This window comes from Nomascus leucogenys, chromosome 17 (genome assembly GCF_006542625.1).
Source record: "Nomascus leucogenys isolate Asia chromosome 17, Asia_NLE_v1, whole genome shotgun sequence".
Taxonomy (NCBI): Eukaryota; Metazoa; Chordata; class Mammalia; order Primates; family Hylobatidae; genus Nomascus; species Nomascus leucogenys.
The window spans coordinates 34,340,178-34,358,034 of NC_044397.1; the positions used below are offsets into that span (position 1 = coordinate 34,340,178).

Here is a 17,857-nt window from a genome sequence, read left to right on the forward strand (position 1 = left end):
TGTAACAAACCTGCACATTGTGCACATGTACCCTAAAACCCTAAAGTATAATAAAAAAAAAAAAAAAAAAAAAAAAAAAAAAAAAAAAAAAAAAAGAAACTGAAGTGGAGCCATTGGCATGAAATCTGTTAAATCTCCTCTTACCTGCCCTTGTTTCCATGGCTGTCCTCATTCCAGAATACTTGAAATCCATCCCCACAAGCCACACCTACAGATCTTTATCCATGCAATTCCCTCTCCCTGGAGTGTACCTGTGCCCCCTAGATGACTCCTACACATCCTTCCAAGCCCAGCCAGACAGACCCCTTCTATTAAAAGTCTTTCCTTACCAACCTCCTCACACAAATGTAACCATTTCCTCCTCTGGGTGCCTCCTATCCCCCTCACACAGTCCTATTGTCCTCTTTCCTCTCTACCACCCTTGTGGGTTTCTGTGCCTATTTCCCGTAGAAGAGGTGAGCTCCTCAAGGGCACAGTTTGGTATTATTTACTTTCATGACCCTGGACCCTAGCAGGGTACTGTATGCATGGTGGGTGACCAGAAATGTTGGTGGAGTTGACTTAGGTGAGATTGCTGGGCCCCTGTGTGTCATCCCCTCTGAGTCTGTGGTGATAGCAATAGACTAATGGTTGCTTGGGACTCAAATGCAGCCAGCACTGTTTCCCAACTAATGCAATTGGTCTTGTGCTGCAAAGGAAAATAATAGAAGACATGTTCTGCCACTTAATTCCTCAGAAGGTAACATACGTGAAGAGACTTACCTGTTGAGAGTTGTACTGAATGTGTCAAGGAAGATACTGTGTATCAGAAGAACACCCAACCACCCTGTGCCTCTAACCTATTCATTCCTGTATTAAAGCATTCATCATGTATTTTAACGGCTGTGCTCCCAGTACTTAGGGAACAAAATTGACTGAGACCCAGACATTAGCTCAATTGTTTTGATTTGTAGATCCCACAAATAAGTGAGAACATGCAATGTCTGTCTTTCTGTGCCTGGCTTATTTCACCTAACATAATGACCTCCAGTTCCAGCCACGTTATTACAAAGAACAGGATCTCATGCTTTTTTCATGGCTGAATTGTACTCCATTTGTATAAGTGGAGTACTCTCTTTATCCATTCATCTGTTGATGGACACGTAGGTTGCTTCCAAATCTTGGCATTTGTGAATAGGGGCTATTGTGAACATGGGAATGAAGATATCGCTTCAATATATGGATTTCCTTTCTTCCAGGTTTATACCCAGCACAGGGATTTCTGGATCTTATGATAGCTCCACTTTAATGTTTTGAGGAATCTCCAAACTGTTCTCTATAGTGGTTTTAATAATTTACACCAACAGTGTACAAGAATTCCCTTTTCTCCACATTCTCACTGGCGTTTGTTATCGCCTGTCTTTTGGACTAAAACCATTTTAGCTGGGGAGAGATGATATTGTAGTTTTGATTTGCATTTCCCTAATGATCAATGATGTTGAGCACATTTTCATTTGCCTATGTGGCATTTGTATTTCTTCTTTTGAGAAATGTCTGTATAAATCTTTTGCCCATTTTTTGATTATTAGGATTATTTAGTTTTTTTCCAAAGAGTTGTTTGTGCTCTGGGTATATTCTGAATGTTAATCTGTTGTTGGAGTGTTTGAAAATACTTTCTCCCATTCTGTGGTTTGTGTCTTCACTTTGTTGATTGCTTTCTTTGCAGCACAGAAACTTTTTAACTTGATGTGATTCCATTTGTCCATTTTTGCATTGGTTGCCTGTGCTTGTGGGGTATTACTTCAGCATTTTTTGTTCAGACCAATGTCCTGAAGAGCTTCCACAATGTTTCCTGTAGCAGTTTCATTGTTTGAGGTCTTAGATTTCAGTCTTTTTTTTTTTTTTAAGCCAGGGTCTCACTCTGTTGCCCAGGCTGGGGTGCATTGGCATGATGTTGGCTCACTGCCACCTCTGCCTCGTGGGTCCAAGTGATTCTCCCACCTCAGCCTCCTGAGTAGCTGGGATTACAGGCATGCACCACCATGCCCGGCTAACTTTTGTATTTTTAGGTAGAGATGGGGTTTCACCTTGTTGGCCAGGCTGGTCTTGAACTCCTGACCTCAAGTGATCTGTCTGCCTCGGCCTCTCAAAGTGCTGGGATCACAGACATGAGCCACTGCACTTGGCCAGATTTCAATCTTTCATCCACCTTGATTTGATTTTTGTGTCTGGTGAGATATAGGGGTCTAGTTTCATTCTTCTGCATATTGATATCCAGCTTTCCTGGCACCAGAGGATACCATCTTTTCCCCAGTGTATGTTCTTGACAACATTGTCGAAAATGAGTTCACTGTAGGTGTGTGGATTTGTTTCTGGATGCTGTATTCTATTTCATTGGTCAATGTGTCTGTTTTTATACAAGTACCATACTGTTTTGGTTATTATACCTCTGTAGTATAATTTGAAGTCAGGTAATATGATTCCTCCAGTTTTCTTCTTTTTGCTAAAGATAGCTTTGGCTATTGTGGGTCTTTTGTGGTTCTATAGAAATTTTAGGATTTTTTCTTCTATTTCTTTGAAGAATGTCATTGGTATTTTGAGGGATTGCATTGAATCTGTACATTGCTTTGGGTAATGTGGACAGTTTTAACAATATTGATTCTTACAATATGTGAACATGGAATATCCTTCTGTTTTTGTGTCTTCTTCAATTTCCTTCATCAGTGTTTTACAGTATTCATTATAGAGATCTCTCTCTTCTTTGATTAAGTTAATTCCTAGGTATTTAGTTTTATTTGTGGCTATTGTAAATCGGATTACTTTTTTATTTTTGCCAGATTGTTCACTATTGGCATATAGAAATGCTGCTGATTTTTGTATGTTGATTTCGTATCCTGCAACTTTACTGAATGTGTTTATCTGTTCTAATAGTTCTTTGGTGGAGTCTTTAGGTTTTTGCAAATATCATTTGGAAATAATTTGGAGTTATCATTTGGAAGTCTTTTTCAAATATCATTTCCAAACATTACTTGGAAATCATTTGAACATTTTCTTGCTTCCTGGCACAAAATGTGTCCTAGGCTTGTCTTGAACATTCTTAACCTGGCCCTGGAATCAGGCATTTCTCTAAAGAGCTCTGGTTCCCTTCAATGGAAAATGGTATTCATAAGCCAAGATCTTGGCACTAAGTGTGCTCATTGCTATTGAAATGTCATTGTTACCTAGCCCTATCAACGGAGAGAACTAGGAAATATATGGTTTTTTTTTGTACACACAAACACATATATACATTTACGTCTATCTACCTGTCATTGATCTGTTATCTATCTATTACCTATCTACCCATGTATCTATCTAGAAGGGTATGAATATATACCAATACCTCCACTCCAATCTAATTTCATAGGATTCATGCTAGTTTTCTCCCTGTCTGAATCCATGACTCCCTTCTGCAAAGGTGAGAAGCCTGGCTTCTATCATCCTTAATATATTTGCCTCTTTGATCAATCCCTTTTATGTAGCCAAACCTCGCCCATCCCTTCCCACTCCTGGATGCCCTCCTGACCTTGTGTGGGTTCTCCATGCCATATTTAGGCTATGTCTGCTCTTGCAGGCCACCCCTCTCTGTGGACCCCTTCTCTGCTTGCTTGGACTGCCACACCCAGGCAGGCTTTTTCCATATGAACACCCACTTGGTCCTCATCCTACTTGGTCTCTGACTTGGAACCACCATGACTCTTTTCTCTACCTTAATGTGTGGCCACCATCTGGCTGCCACCCACCTAATGGCTCTAGGACTAAATTATTCAGAAAGGGAAAATAAAGGAAGAAATAGGAAAAGAAAAGGAATGAGTACTTTTAGCCTTGTTGCCCAATCAATTGACCAATCAACTGTTTTTTATTAACTGTTCATTGCATTCAGACAGTTGAGAGTTGAGGATGGAATGCAAGAGATGTAAGAAAACATTTCCTGTCTCCCAGAAATATCAGGGGAGATGGGCTGACAACATTAAATCAAAACTAATAATATAATAATGGCTTCAGTTGTATGTTACTAAATATATGTGCAACAAAAAGGCATATATATATTTTTTGAGATGCAGTCTCATTCTGTCGCCCTGGCTGGAGAGCAGTGGCGTGATCTCGGCTCACTGCAGGTTCAAGCAATTCCCCTGCCTCAGCCTCGTGGGTAGCTTAGATTACAGGTGCGTGCCACCACACCTAGTTAATTTTTGTATTTTTAGTAGAAATTGTGCTTCACCATGTTGATCAGGCTGGTCTCGAGCTCCTGGTCTCAGGCGATCTGCCCGCATTGGCCTTCCAAAATGCAGGGATTACACACATGAGCCACTATGCCTGGTCAAAAATGTCATAGTTAAACTATGAATATTCTTTCTAAGCAATGGGCAAAGTCATAGTGGATGAACTCTCACCTATGTTAATAATCAAATTGAAGTTCTGACAAAGGCCCCACATCAACAGTGATTACAATGATCAAAATATTTAGTTGTTGGTTCTCAGACATCGGTTCTATAGATTTCTCATTAATGTGCGGGAAAGTATCCAATAATACTTTTGTAAAGAGGTTTTTATTGATTTGCTTAATATAAAACTTACTATAGAATACTCCAGCTATAACGTGATATAAATGTCACTGTTCGAGTCATGAAAATAATTCTTATTTTCATTAATGATTGTGGATGAAGTTATTGAGAAATGTTTTTTCTGTTATCAGAGCTCAGGAGGCATTAATGGTGCTAACTGGGGGTAGTGCAGATAGTCCTATGAGACACAGAAAAGCCAAATCTACCTCCCCAGATGAACTGATTTGTTCATCTCCTTTATGTTACCGAGTATAACACTCTATATAGACTGTGAGAGAGCTCAATACATGTACAGAATCCCCAGTTATTTATGCAGTACAACCATCTTCATTTCAGGGTTCTATTCACAAAGTAATTTGAAGTCTCTGGTGTTCTGGGGCACAGCTTTCTTGAAGAGCAAAGCAGAAGTCCTTAGGGAAATCAGGCTCCACTTACGGTCTCATCCCTTGACTCAGCCGTTAGAACAATGGGTTTTTCTGGTTGAAGAAGTCCTCCAAAGCGTAATTTCAGGGGGATCTGCAACAGTTAAACAAGCATATTGAGAAGCGTTAAATAAAGCAAAAGTAGAAAGTATAGCATCAAAGTAAAAAAATGCATTAATGACAATAATGCTTTGTAAACATATAAAAACTACTTTCAGCATTATAAATCTTGGATTCTTTATGCTTACTCTATAAGATGTGTGAAGATTGGATAGTGAGAGCATTCATCATCTATCATTTAACAAAATATTTATGGAGCCCCTATTCTGTGCCAGGCCTGACCTGAGACAAATTCGTGGGAACCTGTGTTCTTTTTGATTTGAATTTTAAGTAAAACGGATGAGTTTTAAAAATTTAAACCAGATTATTAGATACAATTGCAAACTATTTTTGAAGAGTTATATAAAGTTAATTCTGTGTATGTTGAAACTTGCAATGTAATCCTGAGTACCTATTATATATTTTAGTTATATGGACAGTCTTCAACTTCTAGAGACCAGTAATTCCTCACAGTTGAACCCATCTAGTGTAAAGATGGGAAGACATCTTCAGGAAGCATTATCGTTTTATTTTTTAACATCTTCTCTTGGTTTCCAAGGGTAGGGCAAGTGGGGAACCTCTCAATTCCTACAGTGTTTTGACTCAACATTTAGACCCACTGTTATTGAGACACTGCTTCAGTGTTGAGGGAACACAACAGAGTGATATTCTGATCTCCATGGAGTGATGGGCAAGAAAATTGCCATTGAGATCAAGAAGTGCCAACTTGGGACTTCCAAGGAAGTACCTTCCCCATCCCAGGTGTGCCAGAGGACCACTTTCTCTCAGGACTGAGTCCCCGGTCTGAGCACACATACAGGATAGCTACATAGCTGGCCTAAAGCCACAAATAATGTGGAATATGGAAATAATATGGAAACCATCTCTATCTTCTTCCTCTCCTATCTAGAAAGCCTGCCTAAGGGGTGGATTTGCTTAATAAATACATGAGACCTAGAAATAAGATTTATAGGGTCTTGCTTAATATGAATAAATGACATCTGTTCTTTAACTTCTTCAGAGAAAAGATTCCAAATCTTTCTTAAATATAACACCTTATCATTTAAAAATTTTCAAAAGGCATGAATATATTTTCCCTACAGACAGATAGACATGCACGTGCACATGTGCAAGCACACACACACATGCAAATACATGAATGTCACTTGTTAAATGTTCACATTAAAAAACTTAATATTTGTATGCAAGCCAATCGACTGCATATCACTCCTTAAACATTTACCAAATGCCCAAATGCTTGAGTTAGATGAGGCCACTTACAAGGCACCACTGGGATATTTTAAAAGGAATAAAATGAGAGGATATTGTTAATGGATGGGGGGAAGACATTCTTAGATACAGAGAAGATATAGAGAACAAAACTCAATGATTTAATGGCAAATTATGAAATTATATGATAATAGTCTTCAGTAACCAATAACAGAGCAGAGGAGTAAATGAGCCCTGGACTAGGTCGAGAAGACACCTTGGAGGAGCTTGAGAATTGAACTAGGTCTTGAAAGATAAGAACAGAATGAGGAGAAGAAAGGGAAGAAGATTAATAGAGTTATAATTGGGTTGAAAAGGATCCCAGTTGGATAGAGCTAGGCAACTGGAAGGTGAGGTCAGTAAGGATGGCCTTGGACTGTGGTAGTCCTTCATATCCAATAGAACTACCTTAAATTAGTCATTTTCCACCTTGGCTTCACATGAGAAGCAATTGGGGAGCTTTTAAAGCCACACTCTGGGCAAATTAGTTTAGAATTTCTGAGGTGTCCCAGGCATCATGAATTTTTAAAGCTCCCTGGTGATTCCAATGTACAGCTAGTGGTTGGGAGCCACTGTCATGAGAAAGCTTCTACAAGTTCTGGGAAGGAAGAGCACCATTCAAAAGTCAAAACAAGATAATAATTGCACTTCGCAATTGTGTAAAATACTTCCCCATCTTTCCAATCGACTTGAAACTGAATTTAAACTTTGCTCGAGTTCAAGGAGACTGCAGATAGTCATGCCATGCTAATCTACATTGACGTTACATGATGTTTTTAATGCTACAGCTTTTGAACTCCAGAACTGAAGCACCCTTAAAGATCATAGATGGGTCCAAATAGATTCCTTGGCCCATAGAACAAATTATTAAAAGATCAAACAAGTGTATTCTTTTTTAAATATATAGACCCTTCAGTTAAAATAATTCTTAATAAAACATTATTTATGCAGAAAATTGACTGACCTGTGTTTCTTTACAAGGTTTGAAAGAGAAGTTCTGAAGGACTCTGATTAGAGCAAGTTTCATGTTCATGAGAGCAAACCTCATGCCAATGCAATTTCTGGGTCCACTTCCAAAGGGTGTGTATATGTAAGGATCTATGTTGTCCTTGTTCTTCTTACTGAACCTGGTTCCATGTTGGTAGATATTTTAAAAGTTAATGACATAATACCCCTAAGAGTTACATGTTAGGGTTTCTTACTTAGGGCCCACCCCTCTACTAGTAGTACACAGGATACTTTTGTGGACTGGTCATTGAAATCCTGTTACGCTTATTTTGCTATGAGAATTGTAAGCTACAGATCATTTCTACTCTCCTTACACTATAGGAGCTTTCAGTCTTGTTGAGAGGAGATAAACAGTGTTGCAAAGAATATTTATTTCTAAACACTCAGATTATATTCAGGGTGGTGATGTGTTCACACTTTAAAAGGCACATAAGTGATGAGACTGACTGACAGAAAAGTAGATTCCTGCCTTGACTCACACTTATGTTGGTCATGAGGAAGGAGAAGAAGAAATTGTCTTGCACTATTTCAAAGTTGTTATTTTGCTTTTCCTTCTCCTCTCCTCTCGTTTTTCTAAGTCTTCTCCTTCTCCTCCCTATCTTGTCTTATCCTTCCTTCTCTCCTCCTTCTCCTCCTTCTTCTTCTCTCCATCTCTCCCTCTTTCTCCCCCACACCTCCATAGAATAGTTGAAGTCAGATAATTTACATGGGCATATGATGCTACTGTACTGATGCAAAGCAGTATCATCACAGCTTTCCTTGTCTATCTGTACCACTAACCTATAAATTCTTTGAAGGTTAGACCCTTGTTTTTTATTCAAACTTGATTCCTAAATATTTGATTATATTAAGGAAAAAATATTCATTTGTGGGACATAATAGTAGCATTGTGATCATGTGTTTTTAAAAGAGTCATTATATTTTGGACACTTATCACCCATAAGGACATAACTGATGGCCTTCATTTTAAGTTGTTGGGACTGTGGGTGGCTGTAGTTTTCTTTTGTCTAGTCTGTGGTTTGTAAAGTGTGACGATCAATTTCATGATAAAAAAAACTTAAACGTAAAAAGACAAGCAAATGATTGTACAAGTCCATGACTGTCCTGTAGATTAAGAGAGGCAGAATATACTTGAACCAGGCTGGTTCAGGGAGGGCTCCCTTCCCAGGGGCCTTGTACCTTTCAGGGAGGAACTTCTCAGGCTCTGTCCAGTACTTTGGGTCATGATGAAGAACATAGCTTGGAATCATCACCACCACCCCTTTGGGAATGAACATCCCATTGATCTCAACATCTTTTTTGCAGACCCTCTCAAGTCTCATAGCAACTGGGAATAATCTGAGCGTTTCATTCACCACCATGTCAAGATACTCCATCTGTAGCACAGTATCATAGGTGGGTGGTGCCTGGAAAGAAAGAAACAGATTTGGATAAATTGAGATTTCGAATTAACTTTTAACTCAGTCCATGCAGTACTATTGACATGTTAGAAGCTCCAGAGAATAACTCATACTGGTAAAGGATTGTAGCATTCATAAAGTGTTTTAATAACTGTCATGCTCATTGGTGCTCAATGGCCCACTAAGATGTGTGGAGGAGTTATGAAGGTGGGAAGCATTTGGGACGGCACTCACCCCAGGGACTGAAATCCTTAGCATAACCATCTAGTGGTTTTTCTTTCTCATGGAAACAAACGTGACTAATAGGCTATGACCACTAGCATCAAATAAAATATGACAGTGATTGTCACCTTTCAAAAAAGAGATCACACGTCTGTAACCAGGAAAGTGAAAACAGATAGAAAAAGCAAATTCTCTGTGCCACACAAGGACTATTGGTCAAAGTCCTGCTTTATAACTCTTTTTGTTATATATACAAACAAAAACAGTTACTAAGCAGGATTTGTAGTATATATATATGTGTGTGTGTGTATATGTACATAGATATATATACACACACAGGACTTTTGTTATATACATAAAACGTGGAGAGAAACACTATTATATAAAATCTCTATCAATAATTTGAGGAAAAACTATTCCCTTTCTATCCGAAATATGACAAAAGAAGGTTCTGGTTGGATGTAACCAGAGCACATAATTTCAGTGCTAGTGGAAGTTATGAAGAGGATAGAACCCCACACAGCCCTGTCCTCATTTGCTGAAACAGTCTCCTAGTTGTTGCTTCAGGGCTGGCCTGTAATCTCTGAAGAACATCCCTTTGTGTTCATCTCACTGCCACACCAGGGCCAGCCCCAAAGCCATGTCTCTTCATACCACAAAGAATCCGAGTTTTGGCCACGGTCTGAAAACAGTGTGGTTGATAATGCACGTAGTAGTTGGTGTTATATTTGAAAGGCAATATTATAGAGTTTAAGAGTTTAGCTCAGGAGTCAGATACCCTGGTTCCTAGTTTGGCTTCTTCACCAGTGGTTACCTGACTGAAACATGAGACATATGTGGGGCAGAGCTGAGTCAGCCTGCACAGCACACCCACGGCCAGGCTCCATCAGACTACAGCCAGACCACAGCAAGTCCTGCCAATATTACCAGAGCTCACTATCAAGACTTGTGAGCAATAAATGCTTATGGTTAGATGCCACTGAGGTTTTTGGATGTTTTTTATTTAGCATTATTGTGATAACAGAAAGCAGATGAACCAGGGCCAGGACTGTTGAACAAAGATCTTATATGTCTGCCAATAGCAACCATTCCCTATGTTTCTTTCTTTTTCTTTTTAGAGCCTTCCTACACAGTGTCAGTGTAAGAATCATGATTATGCTTTTTATAAAAATTCTCCTGAGAAGTGGTGTGGAGGCATTTTTGTTAATGCTTCACCTCCTCCCTCCTCCATGTATCGTCTACTCACCTTATTGGGTAAAACTGCATCAATTTCCTCCTGCAGTTTCTGCTGGACATCAGGGTGAGTGGCCAGTTCATACATAATGAAGGAGAGAACACTGCTTGTGGTTTCATAGCCAGCAAAAATAAAGATAATTGATTGGGCCACGAGCTCCAGATCAGACAGAGCTGAAAGGAGAAGAAAGACATTTTAGGTAAATCAGATCAATGTAGGGCATCACAGTTTATATGAAGAGAAATTGAAGTGAAGCCCTCAGATCCCTAGGGGAAAAAATAGAAAAGCAATTCAGAGTCTCACTGGGGGTGGTTTCACTCTGATGTGTGTCTTATAGAGCCAGAACAAGGCAAATCATTTTAATCCAGTTTTCCCCAAGGTCTTCAAGAATGTTGGCCATCCACTCCTCCTCGTGCCATCCCTCCCATCTGCACAGCTGGGTAATTGACAGAGAAAGCATTTCTGCATAACATACTCAGTGTTATGGGTATGCTCCTTTAATGATCCTAAAAGTACTTTATTGTAAATTAATATGGGGTAGTCTTCTCTAAGAAAAATGTAATTTATTTTAGCTAAAATATACCTTGACAAACTTTGAGAGAATTTGCAACATTAATGGTTAAATGTATGGAAACTAGAGGACTTTTCCTGTAGATATGTTTGAAGGAACTTAAGAGACCACTATTGGAATACAGACCACCTTTTGGTACTCAAAGTGTGGTCAATGGGTCAGAAGCATCTGGAAGCTTATTAGAAATGCAAAGGCTGGGCGCGGTGGTACACGCCTGTAATCCCAGCACTTTGGGAGGCCAAGGCGGGTGGATCATCTGAGGTCAGGAGTTCAAGACCAGCCTAACCAACATGGAGAAACCCCGTCTCTACTAAAAATACAAAATTACCCAGGCATGGTGGCGCATGCCTGTAATCCCAGCTACTCGGAAGGTTGAAGCAGAAGAATCACTTGAATCAGGGAGGCTGAGGTTGTGGTGAGCCGAGATCGTGCCATTGCACTCCAGCCTGGACAACAAGAGCGAAAACTCCATCTCAAAACAAAACAACAACAACAACAGAAATGCAAAATCTCAAACCCCACCATTGAACTACTGATTCAAAATCTGAATTTCACAAGATGTGGTGATTTGTGTGCATAGCCCAGCTTGAGAAGTATGGATTATATCTTTGAAATGCATCAGGTGATAGATGTAGGCTATAGGTCTCAGAATTGACTATCTCAGGATGTACAGCAACTGAAGATGGACAAAAAGCTAAATGAGTGGTGATTGACTGTAGTCTGATGAATAGCGTTAAAATAGTAAAAGCTTCTATGATTACAAGTTTGCCCCTTCTTGATTTTTCTCCTGAGAGCAGCTCAGGATCGTCCATCACTGGTCTGTTTGATCAGGACTGGATTAGGACATTTAGAGACCTGCAACACAGAAATAAATATAGTGCCTGTTCCAACCATGCAATTCACCACCAAAACCAATATGAAGGGAGTGTGAGAAATGACAACAGAGCTGTGATTTACCAGTGAAGATTTCTGTGATGCAGTTGTGGGTAAATTCAACTATCTAATAATTGTATTCTGTTACCATGAACCTGAGGATACTGATGTGAAACTGAACTATAATCTCAAAGTTCAGAGCTCTGCTGTCCAATGTGGTAGCCACTATCAACATGTGGCTATTTAAAATCAAATTTTATTCAGTTAAACTTAAATACAATTTAAAATTTTTCATCAGTGGCACTAGCCACATGTGCAGTGCTCAATAGCTATATGTGTCTAGTGATTTCTAGATGAAACACTAAAACAATAGGCTATTTCCTTTATCACAGCAAGTTGTATTGGGATAGTAGATAAATAGATGGATGATAGCTAGATAATCAATAAGTAGATAAATAGATGATAGATGGATAGATGATAGATAGATAGATAGATAGACAGACAGACAGAAGTAGATGTATACATGGACATATTTAAAGCTGTATGCTGAAGTCAGCCTACTCCTGCTCTCTAGAACCAATGATTAAATATTCAGGAATTTTGTGACATGACTGCCAAATCTTGGTGGCTTGAAATTGAACATGGTTATCATTTTGCCACTGTCATACTAATAATGACTTCAGTGAAAATCATACATGGGTTGTAAAACTAGTAGGTGAAAGATTGAAGACAAAGAGGATATTTACACAGTCTCAGAGGTTTTCCCCACAAGTTACTTATCCATTCCAAAGGAAAAAATAACTTTGTAGTCGATTAACCTGGTGAACATGCTTTCACCAAAAATTGCCAGTTAAAATCACCCTTATTTGGACAGCATGCCTCCTTACTGGATGTTAGATGCATTAGGTTGCTGCAAAAGTAATTGCTCTTTTTGCCAATAAAAGTAATAATAAAAATCGCAATTACTTTTGCAGAAACCTAATAAATTTCCAGGCAGGAATTTTAACTCTGTGGATCTGTAGGAGGCTGAGAACTGGCATTGATCTTACGTAGGTGATCCACAGACTGCTGACTCTTCCTGGCATGCCAGTTTTCCTTAGGGTTGCCCTTTAAACTTAGAACATGGCCATCTATGCCTGCATGCCTCTAGAAAGTGCCTCCAGCTACCATTTATAACATCCAAATCTGTGTCGTTCTGCTGTGTGGCAGAAATTCTCATCTTCCTGGAATACTTCCTGCATATTTTCAGAACAAAGCCCTCCCTCTGAGTGCCCTACCAGTAGCCCCCAGAAGCACACTTTGGTTACCTTTGTGGGACTCAGTTTCTTTCGAATTCTGAGAGTCAATCATCAGCTGAAGGAAATCCACTCGGTGCTAGAAGCAAAAAGAGAAATTTTATTGACAGAAAGTGACTCATGAAGTCAGAAGTTAATCAGAAGTGCAGTCCTCAACCTCCCTTCTGAGAATATGGCCCCTTGAAGACCAGAAATCTGACGGGTGTTGCCTGAGTCACCAGTGAAAAAAAAAATGCATCTAAATCCTTGGAAAGCAGGATGTTTTCCTGAAACAAATCTGGCTAAAATGTTCAATTTCTTTTTGGTCTTATCCCTGGTCCTAACTGCATACCTGTGAAGAAGTCCTGGACCTTTTATTCTTCTGTCTTCTTCACTGATGTGCACAAAGATTATTCTCCTGACATTTCCAGAACTTATCAGCAGCTTTGGTGGGAGCATCTTCAAATACTGCAACATTCCCCAAATCTATACAATCTTCAGTGACACCTGGGTTACCCAGTCCTGCCTCCCTGACCTGCAGACATCGTTTGGCTGCAATCTAGGCCTCATAAAAGCAAAGCTGAGTTAGCCAAACTTGCAGCCTCAATTCCCATAAAAGACCCCTGTTCACTTGAGGCTGTGAGAGGGCTCAAATGTAACACACTACACTTCAGCAGGTGGTTTGATAGGGCCTTTCATTGGAGAATGTGTAAAATAACAGGCTTGTACTTGAAATGACTCTTTACCAATCTATGATCTAGAGAAAGCATAATACCAGTAAAATATATTTCCAAACAGTAATGTTTATCCTTTGACAATTTATTGAAGGGAAGTGATGTGATAAAGCTTTATCTGAATAATATTTATGCCATGGCATACTAATTCTTGTGCCTGATATCAAATTTTAAGTGCTATCTCTGACTTATTCTCGTATTTTCTTCCTCAAACTCCACTTTCTGCATTCCTACCAAACGAATTATCTTGCTCTAAACATAAGTACTGTTTGTGTTAAAATATTTCTCTAAAAACATACAGGGAAGTGCACCAATCATATGTATATTACCTAAAAAATTATGAAAAAGTAAACATTCTCCTATAACTACCTCCACGTTTTACCTTTTGTGTCTCTTTGAGGCGACCTTCTTTTATCCGTTTTACAGATTTTGTTAGAAAACTTGTAACTTTTCTTGGAAACACAGTGATATTTAATGCTTCAAGAATTGGGGTAAGGAATGGAAAGATTTCTGTAGGAAGAAAAAACCAACAGAAAATGAAACCATTGTGAATGTGCAAAATTTACCTGGAGCAATTTTAATTTTCTCTAGCAATCAGAAGAGTAAAATATATCAAGGTTCTCAACTGGAAGCCATTCCTTCTGTGACTTTTGCCCCTCTTTCAGGCCAGTGGCTCAGCAAGGGCAGGTCTATGCATAGGGACCACCACTACAGCAGTGAGATCAGCAGCCCCTTCTGCATCTTTCGAATAATGAAAAAAACAGAACTCAATGCCCTAATCTCTTTGCCTTTATCTATTGGACGAGAGTCTCTTACAATAACCCAAATCATAATCTGCTGCTTAAATTAATCATGCTGTTCAAGAAATAGCAGGTAGTCAAGATAGAAATAACACAGTGTATCTCTGTCACCCATCATGGGATAAAGCTAAAATCAATAAGGTAAAGAAAATTGGGAAACTCACACATGTGGAAGTTAAATAATAAACTTTTAAGTAACCAATGAGTCAAAATAGAAATTAAAAGGGCAAATAGAAAGTGTTTTGAGCTGAACAAAAATTAAGATGTGACAGGCCAGAATCTCATGGTATTTAGCAAAGAAGTGCTCAGAGGGAAATTTACAGTTTAATGTGTAAATTTAGAAGAACAAAAAATCACAAATCAATAATCTACATTCATGCCACAACACAGTAAACAAAGAAGGGCAAACTAAGCCTGAAGCCAGCAGAAGAAAGACAATAATACAGATTAAAGTATAAATTCATGAACTAGAGAATTAAAAAAAACCCTGACAAATTAATATCATTTCTATGAAGCATCCAGAATAGGCAAATCCTTAGAGGCAGAAAGTTGATTAGTGGTTGCATATGATGACAGGGTTTGTGGCAGGGGGTTGATAGCTAAAAATGTATGAGGTCTCTAGACTGACAAAAATAGTTTCAAAGTTTAAAATGGTGATGGTCACACATATCTTCAAATGTACTACAAACCATTAAACTGTACATTTTAAGTGGATAAATTACATGGTGATTTACATCTCAATAAAGCAGTTATTTTTAAGAGAGAGAGAGAGAAAAGGAAATAGTAGTCCACATACTTATTGAGAGAATGAATGGATCTAATGAGTTAAATCTTAAAAGCTTCTTGGTGTTTTCCACAAAGGGGTCTTGTGGATTGTTGAGAGAGTCGATGTTCACTCCAAATGATGTGCTAGTGATCACATCCATGCTGTAGGCCCCAAAGATGCTAAGTGGAGAAAGATATGGAAAATAAAATCAGCACCTCTTACCGTCCTTCCACTGTATGTGCAACAGGAAACCCACATGTCCAGTCAAGACAGACAAAGAGCCACAGACTTTCAGATCTACTGGATCACCTCCCATCACAGTCCATCAGAAGGTGTTATCGGGTGCCAGTGATGCAGCTGGCCCTACGCTGGGTGTGATGGAGACACTGAACTGAATTAGACTTACCTCTGAGATCAAGGAGCCCATCACAGGAAGACAGAGACCCACTATCATACAACCACAGTAGCATGTGTTGATTGTGGATGATACAAGATGGGTAAGCACTGTGCTTCAGCAGAACAAGAGTAGAATAATTAACTCTTCCTAAGGGGCTCAAGACAGGTGACATTGACTGACTACAGACTCTATGCCCAGAGCTGATTCCTCTTCAGCACTTTACAGAACAGCAACACCCTGTTCTGAGCTCCTAGAAATATCATCCATATTCTCTACACTCCCTGCTCAAGCTTTGGAAAGTTTCACTATCCCCAGCTCTTGTGAGCTGAGATTGCCCTGACGGCAGAATCATTTTCGTAAAATATAATGACCAACAATGTCCTGGTTAAAAAAAAAGTCACTAAAAATTGATTTGGAAATTCCTATAGATGGTGACCATGTATCCCTGGTCTGCCTAGGACAGGCTCAGATTACACCTGCTGTTCCTGCATAATTGAAGCACATACCAGTGTAGACAGCAACTAATAGGTTTACCCTACCTATAGCATTTATAGTACCCTGTCTCTTTAAGACTAGAGGAAAAAGCAGTGGTGGGAATGTTTAATATTTAGTATTCTACTGATATCCTCAGAAAAACCACGAAAGGGTCAAAGTTATTCAAAGTTCTCCATTATAACTTTCCCACTCTACTCACTGCTGACCAACAGATACCAAGTGCCTTCCCCTTCTACCATCCCATACACGCCATGCTTAAAACTTTGGTACAATCACACATTTTCCCCCCGAAGTATGCATTTAGTCTTCCAGAACATTCAGGCTGACAATTTAATGGATAAGTAAATCCTTGCCCATGTGCATACAGGAGAAGACCTTTTTCCTCCAGCTGCCCCACCTCCTCTTGGGAGCTGCCCCATCTTGGGAGATCCATTGAAGTTGCAATACCACAGCCATCCTTTTGTCTGGTCACTGGAATAACCCAGCAGTGGGAATATCAGCTCCATGGCAGGCAGCTGGAGAGTTTCATGACAGCTCAGAACCCCATGGCTGCGCTTCTACTTACTCTTTCAAGGTGACAGGCATGCCTGTGTCTGCTTCCCGCCTCAGATTTCTCACCAACACATCTCCATACTGGGCAATGATAGGGACCATCTAAGCACAAAACACAACACCACCCATTGTTAAATGTGCAGACACAAGTCCCAGAAGGACATGACTTTCCCTGGCATGGAACAATAAGTGACATTTTATAATGAATTTTGTGATATCTTTTAGGTACATAAAGATAAAAGACCATTTTTAGGAAGCTCAAATTCAGCAGACTACCCCTTGGAAAGGGACAGTGATCTTACTTTCTGCCTGTCCCCACCAGATTTATTCTTTAAGTTTCTAATTAAAACTCATGTTATTTTCATACCTCCTTGAGTTTTCCACTGGTGAAGGTTGGAGACAGCAACGATCGTATTCTCTTCCATTCTTCATCCTCAGCTCTAGAGATGGCACTCTTCATAAATCCCACTGGACCTAAAGGCTAGAGTTCAAAGCAGAAACATTTTGTCCTGTGTCAGTTGTGGAGATCTCCATGGTTGTAGAAAATGTGTTAAACAGTCATCACGTATTCAGCAATTATTTAGTGACTGTCTACTAGGTGACGGGCCCTATGCTAGATGCTCAGTAGAGATTTATCCCAGATACCCAGTGTCCTGGGATGTATTTGTGTGTGGGGGCAGTGTTCAGGAGACCCAGCCACCTGATGTGGTCTCCAGCCTGTATATCCCAGTCTCCTTTTACATGCAAATTATCCACATGGTAGGCAACGTGTTCTTCCAGTAGAGTAGACAGAATCAAGATTAGTACTTCTGCAGTGTAGAGAGGGAGTGGAGACAGACAAGCAGATGACTTTGGTGGACTGTATGTTGCCTCAGACGAGCTGTCTTTATGTTCTCCTACAGCATGGGCAACGTGAAAAAGAGGTGCTTCAATGTAGTGGTTTTAAAAAAAAATGGTAGGTAATACTTTTAAAACTAGGAACGTATTTTGAAGAAATACTACGATTCTATGAACATTCTTTCTCTTAATTTTTTATTCCATAGATAGAAAGAAAAAGAAAGAGATAATTATTTTTGCCAACTTGGCTATCAAGCCAGCATGCTTGCACCTTTCTTTCATCTTCCATAACCATATTTTGTTTTATAATGAGTACTTACA

The 17,857-nt window shown here is 39.4% G+C and overlaps 1 protein-coding gene and 1 pseudogene across 1 annotated transcript; both read right to left on the reverse strand.

Moving 5' to 3' along the window:
• Nucleotides 1-4,689: 4,689 nt before the first annotated feature.
• On the reverse strand, nt 4,690-7,511 carry LOC115830803 (cytochrome P450 3A7-like; the record flags this gene model as incomplete). Its single annotated transcript, XM_030795582.1, has 2 exons — nt 4,690-5,099; nt 7,338-7,511. Coding segments are annotated over 2 exons (270 nt in total), but the record flags the coding sequence as incomplete, so codon positions are not given.
• An 877-nt stretch (nt 7,512-8,388) lies between these two features.
• On the reverse strand, nt 8,389-17,061 carry LOC100598070 (annotated as a pseudogene).
• Nucleotides 17,062-17,857: the final 796 nt, after the last annotated feature.